Source organism: Bacillus rossius, chromosome 1, assembly GCF_032445375.1.
Source record: "Bacillus rossius redtenbacheri isolate Brsri chromosome 1, Brsri_v3, whole genome shotgun sequence".
NCBI lineage: Eukaryota > Metazoa > Arthropoda > Insecta > Phasmatodea > Bacillidae > Bacillus > Bacillus rossius.
In genome coordinates, this window is record NC_086330.1 from 54658822 (window position 1) to 54678618 (window position 19797).

The 19797-nt window shown below is 35.1% G+C and overlaps 1 protein-coding gene across 9 annotated transcripts in view; it reads left to right on the forward strand.

Annotated features, from left to right (window-relative positions):
• Window positions 1-19797, forward strand: part of LOC134536161 (intraflagellar transport protein 46 homolog) — a 50533-nt gene that overhangs the window by 19082 nt on the left and 11654 nt on the right. For 5 of the 9 annotated variants that reach the window (XM_063375794.1, XM_063375826.1, XM_063375802.1 and 2 more), the window contains 3 exons: window positions 2137-2249; window positions 4493-4620; window positions 11932-12092. In XM_063375794.1, the coding sequence (XP_063231864.1) occupies window positions 2137-2249; window positions 4493-4620; window positions 11932-12056 (366 nt within the window). In that variant the 3' untranslated portion in view covers window positions 12057-12092. The remainder of the gene's footprint in view (window positions 1-2136; window positions 2250-4492; window positions 4621-11931; window positions 12093-19797) is intronic. The other 4 variants (XM_063375851.1, XM_063375811.1, XM_063375818.1 and 1 more) reach the window with 1 other exon arrangement.

Genomic DNA, 19797 nt, shown 5'->3' on the forward strand with positions numbered 1-19797 from the left:
CCCAACATACTATTATTCTCAAACTATGAAGTGTTCAATTTGAAACCTTAATTGCACATTTATAATTTACTTTAATAAGTATATTTTAAAGAAAAAAAATAATTAAAAATTTATTGTAGCTGAGGCAATTGATGTTTGCTACTGAACTACAGTAAACTCTCGCAAATCCGTGGGTGTCGGGGATTTATGACCTTCGGATTTTTGAAAACTTCGGATTTTTGAAAAATTTTCATTAAAATACAAAAAAAAATTCTAAAAGATAAGATGGTAGTCAATGAACATGTAATACTACCACAGGACGTCATAATAAACAAGACACTTGAGAAGTTAACAGAATGGTACGTAAGCAATACCAGTATAGTCCATTCATAGTAAATGAAGCACCCGAGAAATTTTTTTTCCTGAAAATTTACAGCCTGGCCTGATTAAATTTAACACACCCATTTGTTCAAGTTGGTAGTAAATTGTGTAAAAAGTAATTTAAAGTCATCTTAAATTAAATTAATGGCACCCGAAGTCGCACTTTGATGTGAAAGAGCTAGGCGTAGCAATGTGGCGTGCGCTGAAACGGGAAGCCCCTTGATAAGGGGAAGTGAATTTAGGAGGGGCGGGAGAGAGAAGCGATACGTAGCTGGCAAGAGACTCAAGGCCACTCCCTCACAGACACACGGCCAGTCCAGTTAAACTAAAGAGAAACGGGAGAAATAAAAAAAAATCATTAGTTAATTGTACACTAGAACCATCAAAAAATCTGAAATTTTGGCACAAAACAAAAATAATCGGGGAAAAAATGGTAAAACTCACAATAAAAGCTTATACAAAGCTATTATTTAACATGCAGCATATATTTTGTGTTGGTTTATAGTGCACTTACTAATGTTCGTATAAGAAGAGAAAAAAAATTGGACAGTCCGTTTAAAAACACGGCAGCAGTAGCTTGTGCGACGTAAGTGGGAGTGCGAGAATCTCGTCTAGACAGGCTGGCGGCTGCAAAGGCAGCGGATGCATGACGTCATACGGCTTACCTCTCCCTCCCAGACAACAAACCATCTCTCTCCCTCTCTCCAGCCCTCTAGCCATTTTCTGCGTGTGAAACTGTCAACATCCTTCCTCCCCTACTCCACACTGCATGCGACGAAAGCCAGGTTGTATAGTCCATTCCCGGTAAAATGAACATTTTTTTAAGGCCCCCCACGGCAGCCATTTACCGTTAATTTTTTGATACAATTTGTTTGTTAGTTACAGAACATTATTTCTGCTGGAAAATCTCTGAAACTTCAAAATTTCTTTAATGGAAAAATTTAGCAGGGCGGTTAGAGTATTTATTTTTACTGCAAATGAACTATACTCACCTTCCCTCCGGCCAGCATTCCCGGCGTGTGACGCATGACAACTACAGTCGTGTGCCGCGCACAGCTAGGAAACTTGTCACTGGCAACATGTTTCACACACTGACACACGGTGCCCAGAGCTTCAGGAAAACCTACGCGATTTCCAACCTACTCTAAATATCCGACTGGAGTCTGTTTACGAAAAGCATTTAAGAATTTGCTAATGCCCAACTGTTTTTTTTATATCGGATTAAGAGGAGTTAAAATGGCTAAAAGGCATGGTTTTGAAGTTTTAGGTGTAAAAAACCGTTAAAAAATTTCTTGAAAGCACCAGAGGAAAAGGCATTACACCTTTATCTTTATTTTCCCGCCATATAATGTTACGGTCACCGCTCAAACTTCACAGTTATCTGACGGGAACGAGATGACTGCGCGCCAGTTCAGAGCCTTTTACCGCGCTATAAATATCAGTGAGCGTCGCTCTTATCATCCACTGAGAATAGTGATACATACATCTAAACATTAACGATCATGTCACTTCGGAAATACCCCGGATTTCTGAGAACTTCGGATTCTCGGGCCACGGACTGGCGAGAGTTTACTGTATATTGTAGTGCACATATTTGAATCATCTAACATTGCTAAATCTCACCATAAGATTTTTTTTCACCTTCAAACTTATAGGTCTTAAATGTACCTACATATTTAAGGTTTGTCATCATGATCACATACCACTTATCAATGATGTCAATATATGTAACAAATTGTAACTTGACATTTTCACCAATGTCTGTGGTGTTAACAGGTGGTGAAGATGGTGGAAAATGCAGAGAAGAATCCAAAAGCTATAGACAGATGGATTAAAGATATTGGAGATCTCCATCGCAGCAAGCCACCACCCACCGTTCACTACACAAAGTGAGTGTGGACGTCAGATCGTGATGTTCTGCTAAGTGTACACGTGTGGTTACGGAAGGATTGAATTAATTGTAAGAGCACAGTCCACTCTGGGATTTAGAAACATGAAACTTTTCTTATACAAAAAAGTGTCCGGATGTGTTGCTGATGTTGCCATATGGAAGTGAAGATAAAAAGTTAAATTTCAATGCTCTTGTTTGTTTGTCATTGTCCGTCATCCATCATGCCACTGGCTCATCATTCTGCACCTCTATCTCCTTTAGTTTCTTGTTCCCCTCTCGTTTTTAGTGTGCCCTGTAGAAACATGGCAGATGTTGCACAAGTTGGTGGAATTTCTCAAGGTAATCCCATTTCAACCCCGCTAATCCATCCTGTCATTTACCCCCTTCAAATGAAACATTTTTGAAAGTTCTCAATGTCTGCTTTAAGTTTCTTTCAGCCAAGTGCAAAGTCAACATTGCCACTTTTATGCATGTTTCAGTCAATAACTTTCAAATTGTCACAAGCATAAATGTTACTTTTACATGAATACAAAGAAAAAGAACAATTTTCAGTTATTTATGTTGAGTCAAGGAATTGCTTCCTTTGATTTGCCTGCCAACTTGACTAGATGTTTGTGTTGTATTATATGCATTTATGGACAGTGCCTTTTTTCAAAAGTAGAGTTTGAAATAGTGTTAAACAAGCCTGGATGGTCCATAGTGACCTCAATGTCGACAAAATATTTAGCCCTAGTTCATTAATGTTTGTCCATTCTTCTCAAGTCGACCCCAAAGCGTGGTGACTCAACAGTAAATCATTAGACTTGCATTCGGGTTCAAATCCCGGTCTGTCATTCTGATTTTTATTTTTAACGATTTTCTGGAATCGTTCCAGGCAAATATTCGGCTGATTCTGTGTATAATGAGCCATGGCCACTTCCTATGGACAATCTTTTATGTTGGATTGCGATAAAACCAAAATAAAACTGAAAAGCATGCCTGTACACCATATAACTTATTGTACTGAAATGCAACTAAATTTTTTAACAAAATTCTAATAAATTTTTTTAAATATTTTAATACAATTATTTTAATTTCAATTGAATGTTGTTTATTCAATATTAAGTTTATACTACTAAAATGTATGAACCAAAAAAAATGTGAGCAAATAAATTTTATATTGTTTGATCTTTCATCTCTTATGCTGTTATGCATCATATTTTCATTGCTGACACATGTAATTTTCAAACTTGGAAATGCTTGCAGATTTTTATTGTTCCAATATATTTTGTTGTAGGCATGCATATTATAAATTATTTTATTGTAATGTGCTAGAGTTAAAATTTTAATTATTTTGGTGAAATATAATAGAAAATTTTTGTGTAAGTGCATCTCGGGCACTATAAGCAGAGGTGCCCACCCCCCCCCCCCCCCCCAAACACTATGACTCACCCCCCCCCCCCTAACCTAATGATGCCCCCCCCCCCCCCGAAATTTTTTATGCCATTTTCTCAATGATTTACTCAATTATTTTATAATATTACACTTTTTAGTATTATATTTTATCACATTTTGCATTAATTAAAACTGATTTTCTAATAATAATTTTGGTCATATCAGGTAATATTTCCATCCTGATTCGACAGATGCCAAACTGCTTTTGTTGAGGAAAGTGCGGGGTTGCCAATTTGATTTACAAGATCCCTTTCAATTATCAAAGCACCAGAAACGTATTTTCACATTAGAAGCTATAATTATGTAAATAATATATACATTTTTCTCGTCTTTTAACAAACCCCCCCCCCCCCCTGAAATTTTAATGACGCAGTCTGCGTCATTACCCCCCCTTGTGGGCACCCCTGCTATAAGCCTAATCATGGTAAGTTTCAACCATGCGGGAAGGGTAGCACATTGGGGATTGGCCAGCCATGGCAGCGGTTGATGCCGTGACTAACTCCCCTATCTTAATTTTAGACTGTAATCATTTAAGGTGGGTCCATGTAAAACCTTTAATAACACGTGGTAAACACTGGGCACTTTCATGCCACAACATGGCAAGCATTAAGCAAGCAGGTTCGACACTGGACAAAGAAGGATGTTCTGGAAGAACAGTTGATCGGGGCAGAAATGTTTCAACAACATGCCGAGGTCCGCACGACGTGGTGTGAAACCGAACGCTTGCCTACCTGTAGACTGCCATGCAGTGGAGTGGCGCCCGGGTGTGCCAGTCGCGGGGAACAGCGGACACTGCTCTGTGCGCAGGCCTCTGCCCGACGTGGACGGCCTGCTGCAGGAGTGGCCGGCGGAGTTCGAGCAGAAGCTGCGGGAGGTGGGCCTGCCGACCCCCGACCTCGACTGCGACCTCGCCACGTACATCGACATTGTGTGCGGTGCGTGCTAGCGTGCTAGGGCATCGAGACTGGGCAGGACTGTTGCTGGGTGGCAGATAGTGTGCAGAAATAATTCTGGGGGAAAAAAATCTGTTCAGAATATTTTCCTTTTTTTTTTGTTGTTACCAACGTAGTTCTATATGATTTCAGATTGTCTGACGTATATTACACAACTTGTTGAATTACTAGCCATTGCTCATGCTTTATGCAGAGTGAAAAGGCATAATTCAGGAGGTGAGGGTAGTTTTGTTTTTTTTATCAGATGTAGAAAGACATTTTCCTTTTATTTGAACATTAAATGAGCAAAATTTCATTAAGTAGTACCATATTTCAGCTGTGGGAAAGGGAAATGAGGGTGTTTTTTTAAATCTCATGTAGACAATGTTGTTCTTTGTGTTTCAAAATACCCGTGTTTCACTATGGCAGTCTACAAGCAGAACACACTCATACAGCTCATTATACATGCCCCTCTTCGTGGGTACGTTGCTGCCAGTGCTCGAATAAAAAAATCCAGCAACGAAACAGCCTTTTCGAGGATACGCAGAAGGCATCAACAATGCAATAGCCGTTTCAATGGAGACAAAGAAAGTATCAACATTGCAGTGGCAAAATTTCATCAAGAAGTTTGAAAATTCTGCTAAGACTTGGTTTTCATGAAATCTCAAATAGACAGTGACCTTCCTGATATTTCAAAGGTCAAGTTTGCAAAATTTCATCATGATTGGAGTAAAACTGCAGATTTATAAGAAAAAAACAAACAAAAATTCTTCTTTGTATATATACTAGCTGAAGTAGTCATGCTTCGCTACGGCAGCTTACAGACAGAACACATTTTACACTGCTTCTTATACTTACCCCTCCTCATGGGTACGCCGCTGCCATGGCTCAAATTTGAGGGGGGAAAAATCAAATTATGCATTAGCCATTGTCAGGTGATGAAGAAAGCACGAACAATGCAATAGCCGTTGCCATGGAAATGAAGAAATCATCATCAATGCAATATCAAAATTGGATCTAGAAGTACCAAATCTGCTTTAAGGGGTGATTTTCTTGAAATTTCACAAAGACAGTGAGTGACCTTCTTCATGTTTGGAAGTACGTACATGGAAGTATGGAAACACTACTGTATATACATATATGTGTGTGTATATACACTAGAACCCCTATATTAATAACCCCAGATTTAATGAAGCAGCAATTTATAAATACATCTCAGAAACAGTCGGAACATCAGAACTTTGACACCAAAATATAATTATTCATAAAAGAATTTTAAAAAAAAATCACATTGAAATCTCATAAATAAAAATGTTATTTTTTAACACACAGTGAGTATTTTGTGTGGGCTTTAATACTCTGATTTGTTCCCATAAGAAGAACCAAAAAAATTATACATTCCGTTTAAAGATTTGGCGGTGGTAGCTTCTGCGAAGTAAGTGGATGCGCACAAAACTCGTCCCACTAGGCTAGCGCATGCCAGCAGCAGTGACGGCATCATGACGTTGTATGGATTACTTTACCACCCTCTCCTAGTTTACATTCTTTAAGGCTAAAGCTCATCCCTCCTAGAGAGACATACCATCTTGTCTTCCTCCTCCAACGCTCCAACATACCCTCCCCTCATACAACCTTCCTAATGAGAAACTGTCCACATCCTTCTCCCTTCGTCTACACCTGTGATGAAAGCCAACGCACCACACAGCGTTATGTATCTAAACACATGTCACATTCCTCACATGTTGGGGAGGTTCACCAATAAACAGTGCTCAAAAATGGTATCAGTGACTAAGTTCGTAGGCACAGAAAGTAGTTTTTCAACTAAGCTGTGAACAACACTTAAAAAAAAAATGCAGTGGTAACACAGGTCATAACATCATAAGTGTTTTCACAGCCTAGGTTATTGCCCTCCCAACTTGCTACACAGTTTAATTAACAATTTATTACAAAGTTTCATGTTCAGTACATTGGTGAGGTTTTCAATATCATTTTAATAACAGCTTTTTATTCCTTTGCCATATGTTTTATCATCGTAATTTACATTGTTTCATGCATTTTAAAGTGTTCTGACAATTTGCTTCCTTTATAGTGAATAAGCCCATACGCTTTATTTTTACTTGTTTGCGTGTTAACATAAGTTTCTTTTGTATTTGTTTTGCCAGGGACCTTTGTTTGAACAAGCAGGTGCATAGTTTGCTTAGTGCGTACTTTATTTTCTTAAGGATACTGCTACTCTGAATATAATGCGACCCCAAACCTTTTGATTGAGAGTCTAGGAAAAAGAATGTTTGGAGAGGAGATCACAGTTAAAATACAAAATTATGGAGAGGAAATTACAGTTAAAAGACAAAGCACTTTTTTTTTTAAATTAAATACCTGTGTAAAAAAAATTATAATAGTCAAACTTACCTAGGCCTATATAAATTTGAGTTCGTCACAACACTAAGTAATAGTATTTACAACACTTATTTTACATAGATTTATTAATACAGTTTGTTATGATGCTGGTAAGAATAATCATTCACTGTCAGTGTCTGCAATGCGTGAGTATACTTAAAATCGGGGTTCTAGTGTATATACATAGCCTATATATGTATACATATGCCAGATGATGTAACCGCGCTTCACATGCGCTACATGCAGTCTACAGCCAAGAAAACTGTCAATCAGCTCATTATACATGCCCCTTCTCGATGTTATGCCACTACCAAGCCTCAAACAAAAGAAAAAACTGAATTGAATTTATAAAAAATCTACTTATGAATTAAAATATATATATTTAGAAGTCATATAACTGGGAAGAAAATTTAAACCAAAGAAGCCATCTTGGATTCAGCAGTTTTCTAAGGGCCTTCATATTCATATTTATTTATCCAACAATACTGTGTCAGTATTATGGCAAAGAAATTATGGATTAAGATATGAGTGTGAATGATGCATGAACACTGTAACATCTGTTGCTTAAGGACTAAGAAAGTTTCAAAAATTTGATAGCCGTTGCCAGCAGATGAAGAAAGGGTCATCAATAATGCAATAGTCGTTGCCAGGAGACAAAGAAAGCATCAACAATGTATGTAATAGTAGTTGCCAAGAGACAAAGATAGCATCAACAATGTGATAGCCATTGCCAGGAAACAAAGCATCAACAATGTGATAGCAGTTGACTTGGAGAAATTCGGGAAAACTTGATTGAAAATTGCTTAAAAAATTAACTAAGAAAACTAAGACAAATTTTAGAAAATTCTCTGTGAGGTGCAAACTGACCCACTGGAGAATCCGCATACAGAATTTCATGGCTTAAGGTCACACAGCCTCGGTGCTATGTGAACTACAGACACAAAAACTTTCTCTTCTATATTATACATAGTATATATATTTCTGCATACTGGTGCAGCTTATTACCTGTCTTAACAATGGGCTTCAGAGGTAGCCCCAGCCTTAACCATTTGTGGGTAAACACTATGAGCCTAATTTAAAGTGCCTGGCGAATTTATCCCGCACACCAACTTCCCGCACACACTACGCTATACTAGGTACTACCTAATGAAAAAAAGTTCTGGCACTGTTTAACTCTGCTGTAGAATAACCCAACCCAAACCAAATTCTTAAATGCTCCACTTGACACAGTGAAGGCAAACACAGGAAGATTCGTGCATGAAAATACACAACTTATTGTTATTTTTAAATCTCATGTAATTCCCAAATATTTGTGTATTTTATGTTAACAGTGCACAGTATACACTAGTAAACTCTGGGACCCCACACCAAATCTACAATAGTTTTATCTAAACAAATTGTTTCATTAAAAATTTTAATGTAACAAAAAAAATTGGATTCAAGTCCATCCAAAGTTAACTTTCTTCAAATCTGCCAAAATGAAATTCCTGTACATTTACATTAAATTTCAATTTATCACGGGCTGGCTAATGTCTCTTGCTTACAAAATAGGCGCAACCTCGACTTGCCAAACGCAGAGTTACTCAAACTTCTTCCTCCCTGCAGTGTAACCTCGCTGTCATGTTTTATCAAAATTATTTTGAAAATTAGGTTGTGAATTTTTTTCTATGCCGCATGTAAACAGCCCAAACATGAGTAATTCTAGCAATGTCTTGTTTGTCACATGCATATTAAGGCGTGTCGCATATCTTCTTGCAGCTGCCAGCAGTCTACTTGGTAAATACTGTAAAAAGGGCTTAGTAGAAACCTGTTTTTTTCACTGATTTTAAATTTCTTTGGTAGTACAGCGAAAACCTTTTTGTCGAAGTTTTGAATGTCTATTATAGTCGCTTAAGAAACAACACCGCCTATGTGACAAAAATCAAATTTTTCAGGAGAACTTAATAGCTAATGCACCATGCTGAAACTGAATTATAGCCGGTGTTACAAAAAAAGATCACAGCAGCGCATTCTGTTGGATTTTCAGCAAAACATGGCATAAGAAGATGCCAAATGTTTATGTTTCCATGAAGAAACAAAAATCTAATTTTAAAAAAATGTCACTTAGGCTTTGTTGTTTGTTGTTTCTTAAGCAAAGTTATATATTATGTCTATTATATGTTATCTATTATACAGGTATTTTTAATGTGAAATGTAACCTGCTATAAAATTCTTGTTCGCTGCCAGGTCGTCTAATGTAGTGATGGGAGATGCTGACCCTGAAAAGGCAAGGAATTTTGCTATAGGCCTAGATGAAAGCAGTATAGTGCTCAGTCATTTGTAGTTATTTTCTATTACAAACCAAAATGGCAGGAAATTGTGAAAATGGAAAATGGCCAGCTATATTTTTTTCATTTTTGTGATTGTCCGGCACTATCCAAAGGTTGGCCACATCTGACCTAAAACAATAGTTGAAGTGCCAACTTGTTTGTTGTTTACGTTTGTGGCTTGATGCTTGTGTTTGCTGGGTGTAAGTTGCTGTACCACACCAAAAATTTACGTGTAAACTAGAGCTGTACCGATTCACAAAATTTTGCAGATATGCTGATACATCTATTGCGGATTCACAGATTTGGAACCGATTCAGGAGAAAATACATTTTGGATTTTGGTTAAAATATTTTTATAAATTTACAAAATTACCCAAAAGAACTCATTCTAAGAAAAGCATGCAATGCAACTCCACATATATTTTAGTTTATAAATTGAACATAACCTCTCTTTTTTAACTCTTATTTTTAGATTGTTTTCATTTGTTTGTTGACAACCCATTAGTTGCTTATTGAAACATGAATTTACTAATGGAAGTTGGAAAATTTAATTATTTTATACATAATTATATAAAATAAGAATATTTAATAATACTTAACTATAAAATATATTGTTTAACAAAATAAGAAATTTAGAAAAATGAATTTTTAAAATGTGCAAAATTGTGAGACTTTGTTCATGTTTACAATTCAAGAACAGGAATTCCAGAAAAGTAATTTACGTTATGTGAAGTCCTATATTATTTTGTTATAACTTTTTTATTCAATTTTAAAAACTTTATGTAAGTTAATCAAAAAATGTCTCAGTCACGATATTAAGAACATTTCTTTGCTTTACAAACAGTTGGTATTTTCTGTTTGTAGTGGTAGCCATGCTCTAAATAAAGCAAGTTTTTGTTCTTATCTAACTTTACTGTGTTGGTTTATATTATATATATATATTATATATATATATATATATATATATATATATATATATATATATATATATATATATACACACACATTTTATAATGTTCTGGAATCTAATACTGTGTGTGTATGTGTGTGTGTGTGTCTATATATATATATATATATATATATATATATATATATGTATGTGTGTGTGTATATATATATATATATATATATATATATATATATGCACGCGCGCGCGCACTGTACTAGATTCCAGAACGTTATAAAACGTAGGATGTTTAAGCTTGATATGTACGGCTGGCATACGTAGCTAAGAAATGATGATAAAAGTATGTTGTAGTACAAAAAGTGATATGGGTACTGGTGGATTTTTAGATTATGACAGCCACTTAATTTTTTAAATAATATCGGCTGAAAATTAACAAGCTTATCATGAATCGGCAGAAACACAGATTCAACTAAATATCGGCAAAATCGGCTTCTGCTGATTCGTATAGGCACAACTCTAGTGTAACAAAGTTGCGGCTGGCATCACAGGATCAGTAAACGTGTGTTACCTCCCACCATTTTGTAAACCATATCTTACCCACCGTAGTCACACAAAAACAAACAGCAAATTACACACACAGACCTAGCCTTCACTCTTGCACTGTGTTCGGTGTTCTTCTGTATTCCAGGAGTGAACTGTGCTGGTACAATAGTTATAATACATAATAATTTGAAGGTGTTGAAAAGAGAAAATAACCTGTATAATTGCTTAAAAAAGGGGGGGTTGTATATAAGTCAGTTTACGGACTAAAATTTTATGTGATAACGTCATAAGAAAACATTGATGAAAAATTGCATACTTTTTAATGTTCAAATATTATTTACAATTTTTGCAAAATTAATTTAAATAATTTGTTTGAATATAATCACGAACAATTAGTTATAGAAATAAACTGAAATCAAATCAATGCCAATAAATTTTTAATTTGAAATGACGAAATTGGACAAATAAATCAAAATTATTAACTTGCTGCTTTTAAAAAGCCCACCTTAACCTGTTTGATATTATAAAAGATTTTCTCGCACGGTGGTTGGCCGGTTCTTGCACGCTCAGCTCAGGCGGAACGTGATAATGAGTCATGCTTTTTCGTGCGTGCAGCCGGCGTTCATCGATTTGTAAGACGTTATCACGTCAAAAAATTATATTTATGTTAATGTATTCAACCTTATAAGAATGAAAACCCTGGTGTGCATTATAGAAAGGTGATTTGCCACATGCAAATGTGGAATTTCTCAAATTATTATATTACCAAACCTTAATAAAAGAACATATCTTGAGTTACAGAAATCTAAATTTTAAATAATGTCCCCAGATATGTTGCACTTTTCTTGAGTCACATTCCAGTTTCTGGTGTAACAACAGTTTTCACTGTTTTCATGTATTTGTGTGACAAGTGCAGTTTTCTAGTTCTAAGAGCACACTCATTGCAGGCAGCAGAAAAATTTGAAATTTGCACATTAAATGGGAATTAGTGATTACTTTTGTTATATATTTTGGATGAAGTTAAGTAACAAACTCTTTGCTATTGATAAATATTTAAATGTTGCTTCAGGTTACATTGATGATTAGGTTAAGTTACACTTGATGGATGAACTAATTTAAACATTGCTTGATTATTTTGTTCCTCCATTTATTTCTAAAGGTTTGTTCGACATCCCAACATATGAATCGAAGATACAGTCACTTCATGTTCTTTTCACACTCTATTCTGCTGTGAAGAACTTGCAGACACATGCTGAGACTAATGTAGGGGACAATGAAAAGTGAAGTTCCTTACATCTCTCATTATCTCATCGTCTCCTTGTAAGTATAATGTATAGGTTTTCTTAGGGTAGGTTTTTTCCTAAGGGGAAGCGATAATTGCCATTTTTTAATACATTTACCAATAACTTTCTTTTAGCATCAATATTTGTATTCTTTATTTTGTACTGGCACAGGCAGGGCACACGTTAATGTATCTAGTAACTCTTTTAGAGAGTGACTTTTGATAATTTTATTAGGTAGATTCTTCAAAGTTAATGCTTTATTGAACCTCTTTGACCACAGAATAAAAGACTGTATTTTACGTGGCCAATCACTATGTGAGTTTCGGCATTACATTTAATTATGTGCTGTGAGGTGCTTGAACGAAGTCAAAACTTTAAAGCATTCAAGATGATATGCACAAATTAGCTGGACGTATATCAACTTTGACTGTTGAGATAGTCATTTGTGCATTATAAATACCCAGTTGAGATGTTTTAATATGACTGATAGTGATAACCTGATAACTGATAAGCACTATCAAAAAATAAACAACAATTAATCAAAGTTATCTAATCTGTCTTGTAATATGGTAGCTGAAAATTTGTATGAATGGTTGAAAACACTGACAATTTTTGAAATTTGTAAATTGAAAACAAACAATTATTTGTATTTATTTCTCCTTGCGTACCAGTTTCAGAATAAAATAAACAAAACTCTGCGACAATGGACTACATCAGAAATTATGGGCACTCTTTTACCATGGACATAAAAAGTGAACACTATAGTTTCAATGGTGTGTATCAATAGTCCGGCACAATAGCAGCTTATGTGTTGCATTTTCTATGACGAAACAGACGTTACGATTAAAAAACAAAATTTAAAATTGCGCAGTTCAGGTCCAGGCCATAGATTTTTCATGAAAACGGGATAAAATCATTACAATTGTTTTTTATTAGTACATATGTAATTTAATCATCAACAGTAACAATCATGCCTGCATCTTCACTGGTATGATGCATCATGGGCAAAACAAATACTGCCCAATAAACACATACAGATATAGGTAATCTATCTCATATCTGTATTGGACTCAACCATTGGTGATGCATTATTTGTCTTGTAGTTATTAGCGATTCACATCTGATGGTATTTTGTCACACATGAAAGTTTGCCTGTCTATCACTGTAACACATTTTCACTTCATTTCAAGACATAAATAAAGGTAACGGATTAGAGAGATTCCAACAGGCCTAGTGGCCATAGGCGTGCGCAGGACTTCAGTAGTGGTGGTGCCAGATTACACAACAGCCCTATCATTCACGGACCCGAGCCTAAAGCGGGGGGTCCGGGGGTCCTACCCCGGAAAAATTTGGTTTTGAAAGCGCAAAATGGTGCTATTTAAGGTGTTTCCGAACAAAAACATTAAATACACAGATGCAAAAATTTTAACATTTTTTATTACAAATTATGGCTTTGAACGTTATAATCGCCAGAAAAACTACTAAACTATTTACAGTTTTAAGCTTTGTTGAGCCATAAAGTAAATTTTCACAAATTGTTTGCACGTAATTCATGCTGGTGGCTTTGAAAAACCGTACTTACATGTTTTCTGAAGGCGCGAAATAAATGCTAGAAAAAACATTCTCAAATGTTAAGTTTTAAAATCAACAAATCAAGGGAGTTTTTGTAACATACCTCAAATATGAAAAATATTAAAATAATAAAAATACACAAATAAGAGTGGGCAAAAGTTTTAACTTTTGGAATACAACAAAAATGTTTTGTCGGCGACTGCATATAAGTCATCGAGTAATCCTTTTCGAGATCGGGCTTTTTAATTTTAATCACCCATTTATACATCATACAGCCAGATATATACAGCAATTAACGAACCATAACAACTGTCAACTAGTGAAAATAAAATGATAATTAATTAATGAGTGATCCACGTAACAAACAGGCTGTACTCGTGTACTCATTAGAACAGTAAACTGATGAGTAAACAGTAAGAGTAAACACTACACAGTAGTGCTATCTGGCGGACGGCGGCTATTATTCCGTGCGCCTGCCGAGTGGAGTGAACAGTGGACACAAAGCGCACATTCTATGCAATTCGAGGAGAACTAGGAGAAGTATTTACTTTTCAGAAGTGTCGTAGCCGCGGCCCGCGTGTACAACACAAGTAATTGCACCTGGCTTGTTTCCGTGTGTATATTTGGTTCGATTGATAATAGGGATGGGGCGAATCCTGATTTCCTCGAATCCGAATCCTAACTCGAATCCTCGACTGGAATTGCCGAATCTCGAACCCAAACCCGAATCTTTGAATAGATGATGTCCACATATCTAATGTAAGTGAGATGTATTCTACTAGCACTAAAAGTCCCTTGACTTTATCACATGTAGTTTGGTACATTTATGGTATAAGTGTATATAAAGACAACAATTTTTTCTTGAGAAATTTCTGTTTTAGTACAGATTAGCGGTTAGGATTTTTTCTATAAATAAGCTAGAGATCTGCGAGCCTAAGAATTTTACTTCGAGCCGAGCTCGAGCTTTTGTGGTACAGTTACACTTTTGGGAAATTATTTTTATCTTAAACTTAGTATAATGTTTGAATAAAGTATTAAAATGAAGTGGGCTTATTAATTTTGGGTAACTATTTACATTGTGTGTTTACATTTTGCACTGCCATAAAAAAAATAACATTTTTTTCCATTGAATTTACATGTTTCCATTGGTTCATTAGTAACTGATATCATCCAACTAACATAACCAAGTATATGTTTGTGTAAATGTAACAAATCTTTGGGAAAATTTCATCCTTGTCAATTTTTCTGGAGGCCTTACTGAGCTTCAACAAACTTAGCACCAAAAATCATGTTGTTTGAAAAGTACATTCACATTGTTTCAACATTTCCACTTTTCAGCACAATAATTCTGAGAGAGATTTTCACAGAGTCTTATTAAATTCTGTTCTTTAATCTATCATGCAGAACAATAATTTGTTCTGCACGTTCAGGAGTTAAATTAGCGATTGGAGATAGTGTTTCCAGCAGAAGAGAAGCGTCTCTCGCTGGCAACCTGCTTGGCTGGAATGCTTTAGTAAAATTGCTTAACCTCAAAATTAGTGTCATAAATATCTGTAACTGGTCATTAAAGTTTAATCAATTGAAAGTAATAAAAATAAAAGCATTTTACTTCATTCAATTTACACTTGCAAAAAAAACACACACACATAAACCTACATGGAAATTAAAGTCTTTTTCAATATCCTGAAGTCTGAAATATGTTTACTCATGTCATTAAAGGTAGAGCTGTATTGAAGAAGCCGATTTTGCCAATATTTAGTTGAATCGGCATTTCTGCCGACTTCCGATACAGTACGCTTGTTAATTTTCGGCCGATATTACTGAAAAACGAAAGAGACTTCCATAACCTAAAAATCCACGCGTACAATTTTCACTTTTCGTAGTAGTACTGCATTCTTTCACATCGCATTATTTCTTAGCAACATGTGCCAACCATACATATCAAAGTTTAACATCCTTTTTTTTTTTTTTTTTTCAACAATGTTCTTTAATATGTCATAAATAAATAATACATTACTATCACGGTAAATATACATCTCGGTTGTTACGGTAACTATAGTGCAAATATGGTAGCTATCATGCTTCGGTAGTAATTATGGTATTCTACAAAGAATCTTTAGTTCTTATTACGGTAATTACCTTAAAATAACTTTCGGGTTTGTACTGTAGTTATGGTACATCATCCATATTTCTTCGTATGTTGTTGTTCATTTGTCTTTGTCTTTTCTTCATATTTACGTGAGCCATTATTTGATACAGGAAGTTTCAGAAAAAATTTTAACGGACTTTATATCACAATCACACATTTAATGGCGTAAATGATAAGACCTCGGGCAATTTAAACGCTTTATACGGAAAAACCTACCATGCGGAACCTCGTAAGCGAGTTTTACTGTATTTTTTTCCCGTAAATAGTAAAAAACCGAATCCTTTGACGAATCCTATATCAGACCCGCCGAATCTTCGAATCCCTAGGATTCGGCGGATATTGGATTCGGTCGCACCATCCCTAATTGATAATTGATATACTGATAGTGTTATGAGCACATATCTGTAACTCGACACGATTGGAAAACATATTTTTTGTAAATAATACGGTTTTTTGTAAGTATGTATTATTTCTGCTTGTAAAAAATAAAATAACGTTAACCCTAATGGTGGTGCCAAGGCACCTGTGGCACCTACCGTGCGCACGCCTATGCTAGTGGCATGTGTTGAGCAACTAACCCAACATCCTGTGTTCATGCAAAACACTCCATGCATGTCACATGCATCAAAGCTCTGATCAACTGAAACTCATTGCATCACAATGTATTACGTAATTGTGAAAATGTTGATTATCTTGACCTATATAATTGTATAAAATAACATAACTGGTCCACTTTCTACAATACCTTTGGTATGAATACTCACGTCGAACAGCCAACTACTTGTATAAGTGACAAAATTAATTCTTTCATCCCATAAACTACAAAAAGGGCCTCAAAACATTTGTATTGGTTCACAAGAGAGTTAATTCAAGCCCTAAAATAATCCAAAAAAAAATTTCCATAATAGAAAACTAGTAAAAAATCTAATTAAGCGAGACAAAATTCATTGGACCTAAAGGATAAACAATACTGTTAAGAATAACTCAGAAAAATTTTGGAGATATGTAAAAATTTTGAAAAATGGTTACTGTGAACCTCAATCTTTAAATGTAAATGGTGATGTTATTAGTGATCCACAATTACTATCCAATGTTTTTGCAAATCATTTTTCTAGTGTTTATGTACCATCCACTAACAACCCTAAAATTTTTGAATCAAATGTAAATGTGGACACTATTTAAACTTCTGAGAGTCTAGTCCTTTGGGGCATAAAATCTTTAAAATCTTCTATGTCAACTGGCCCTGATGGCTTACCTAATTTCATTTTAAAAGGATGTGCTCATCGATTATTGCCTTTGTTAAAAAATCTCTTTAATACAAGCTTAAAATAACAAGTTTTTCCTTCGAAATGGAAAGTAGCCAAGATTATTCCAATCAACAAAAAGGGAAGTAAATTAGATGTTTCAAATTATAGACTTATTTCATAACTTAATGGTCTTGCAAAAATTTGAAAGAAAAAAAAATAATTTTTTTTAACCAATTAATGTCCATATAAAAATAGATTATCTTACAACCAACATGGCTTTAGAAAGGGTGTGAGCTAGGGATGGGGCGACCGAATCCAATATCCGCCGAATCCGCCGAATCCTAGGGATTCGAAGGTTCGGCTGGTCTGATATAGGATTCGTCAAAGGATTTGGTTTTTACTATTTACGGGGAAAAAATACAGTAAAACTCGCTTACGAGGTCCCGCATGGTAGGTTTTTCCATATAAAGCGTTTAAATTGCCCGAGGTCTCGTCATTTACGCCATTAAATGTGTGATATAATGTCCGTTAAAATTTTTTCTGAAACTTCTTGTCTCAAATAATGGCACACGTAAATATGAAGAAAAGACAAATGAACAACAACATACGAAGAAATATGGATGATGTACCATAACTACAGTACAAACCCAATAGTTATTTTAAGATAATTACCAAGGTCATTAGATACCAGGTCATCTCATCCCTCTATTTTACTGTTATTGGTCAATCGCGTCTGACGTACATGCTAGACCACATTGCCGCGGGAATTCAAATTAATCAAGTGTCTAAATGGCACTTTCTTAAATTTTCTGATTCACATAGACTGATGTAATTTATGTACAGGTTAAATGTATCACGTGTTTCCGCTAGTAATATATTTAATCTTTGTTATGTTATCAGTTATTTAATCGTAAATTAGGCTCAAATGTGTATTTTAAAATCTAAACTGGTGTTGTTGGTAAACATTGTGATGCGTGCTGTTCTTGCAATATTCACAACATTGTGTTATTTAATGCTAATTTGTTTATGCTTGTTACCATTGATAAGTAATTATATTCAATATTACATTTAGCTTCCTTGCTAGATGTTTAAGTGTCAACATGTTATGTTCATTTGCAGTAGTAAACAAACTTTGTAAGTGTATTAAGAATATCATACAATATAACAAGTTTTATGGTAATGACTATCCTCCAAAAAATATTCTAAGAATATTTAATGGCCCTTTAACTACCAAATTTCATATTTGTGTGCAGTAATATGATTTTGTCTAATCCATTGCATTCTAACCTGTGGATCTTCCACATGTGATCCCTCTGCACTTTACCTATCTCTCAGCTTTCCAAAATCCCCTCCCTTTAATTACCTTAACCTATTTCACCATTCTTTCTTTCTCCTCCTTTACAGTGTGTCCCACACAAGCTCCATCATCACTGATGGTCTATGCATCTTCCTTCTTCCGTCATCGTTTCTCCTCCGATATTTGTCACTTATCTCACTACATTGCATTGTACCTTTATAACTCTTAAATGTCCATCGCTAGGTACGAGTCCCAAATTCCTGTGGCGTATTCCATATCTGATTATCACCAGCATGGAAGATGCCTTTTCATTGACTTTTATTTCTCTCCTTTAGTGTCATAGCAGTTAACCCCAGACCCCTACTCCCTTCTTCACCGTCCGCTTTTTTTTAATCTACTCATCATGCTTTCCCAGACATCTGTCATTATGAACAGCAAGGGCCCCATGGCACTCCCCTGTGGTATGTACTCCATGTCACCACTCCCTCTTCCTACCATTAATTTAATATTAAGTGAGCTAGTAATTTTGCATAGAAAATTTTCTTACAGACCTGTCATTTATAATTATTAATTTAAGTAAAAAAATTAAACTGCACTCTAAAGCTGTCTGGCCTACTATTAACCATGTCCCTTTCCATCAGCTGTAATTCTTAAGAATGGTAACTCCTGAGTAACATGGTAAATGATCACTATGTGAAAGGTTTGCTAGGTTAACTAGGATCTGTAATTCTGAAAAATGGTAGCTCTAAGTGAAAGATTTATTAGAGTACAATAATAACACAATTATTTTTTTAAAGTAATTAATTCTTTAAAAAATATGTATTTCCCTGCTTAAATTCTTTCATTTTAATCCTTACTCAACTTATTTACCAAAAACTAATAGTCTCCAAAATTACCACATATACTATTAATTAAATTTTGATATAAAATCTCAAATTAAAATTGCAAAACACACTCCCAGATCATTTACCATGATAAAAATATTTTGGTATTTTGGCATTCTTGGCAGGTACATGTTTCCAAGCTGGTATTCCTAAATATGCTCCTTTCCCACTACTGCCACTACTTACGCACCATAGTGCAGGCAGTAAGGCATACTCAGTTTCTGATTTACCTGAACACTTCTTCTGGAAGAAAACATGCCTAAAACACTGAAACACTTTATTCCTACCTTGTGATACTTTCTAACAAGTGGTCCGCAAATATGTGGCTTAAAACACAAATATCACAAACCATTGTTCAAAGTCTTTATTACATGATACATCGCTGGGTAATTTTATTTCATCTCTTAACATTGGAACGTAAAATTGTACTAAGCCGGTAATGAGAAACAGTATCACATAAACATCATTTGCAGTTTAGACAAACATAATTTTTTTTTGAATGAGAGTAACTAGAATAAAAAAATATATTTTTTTTAATTTGTCAGAAAATTAAACTTCTGGTAGAAGATGGAGCATGAGAATAGTTTTTGTAT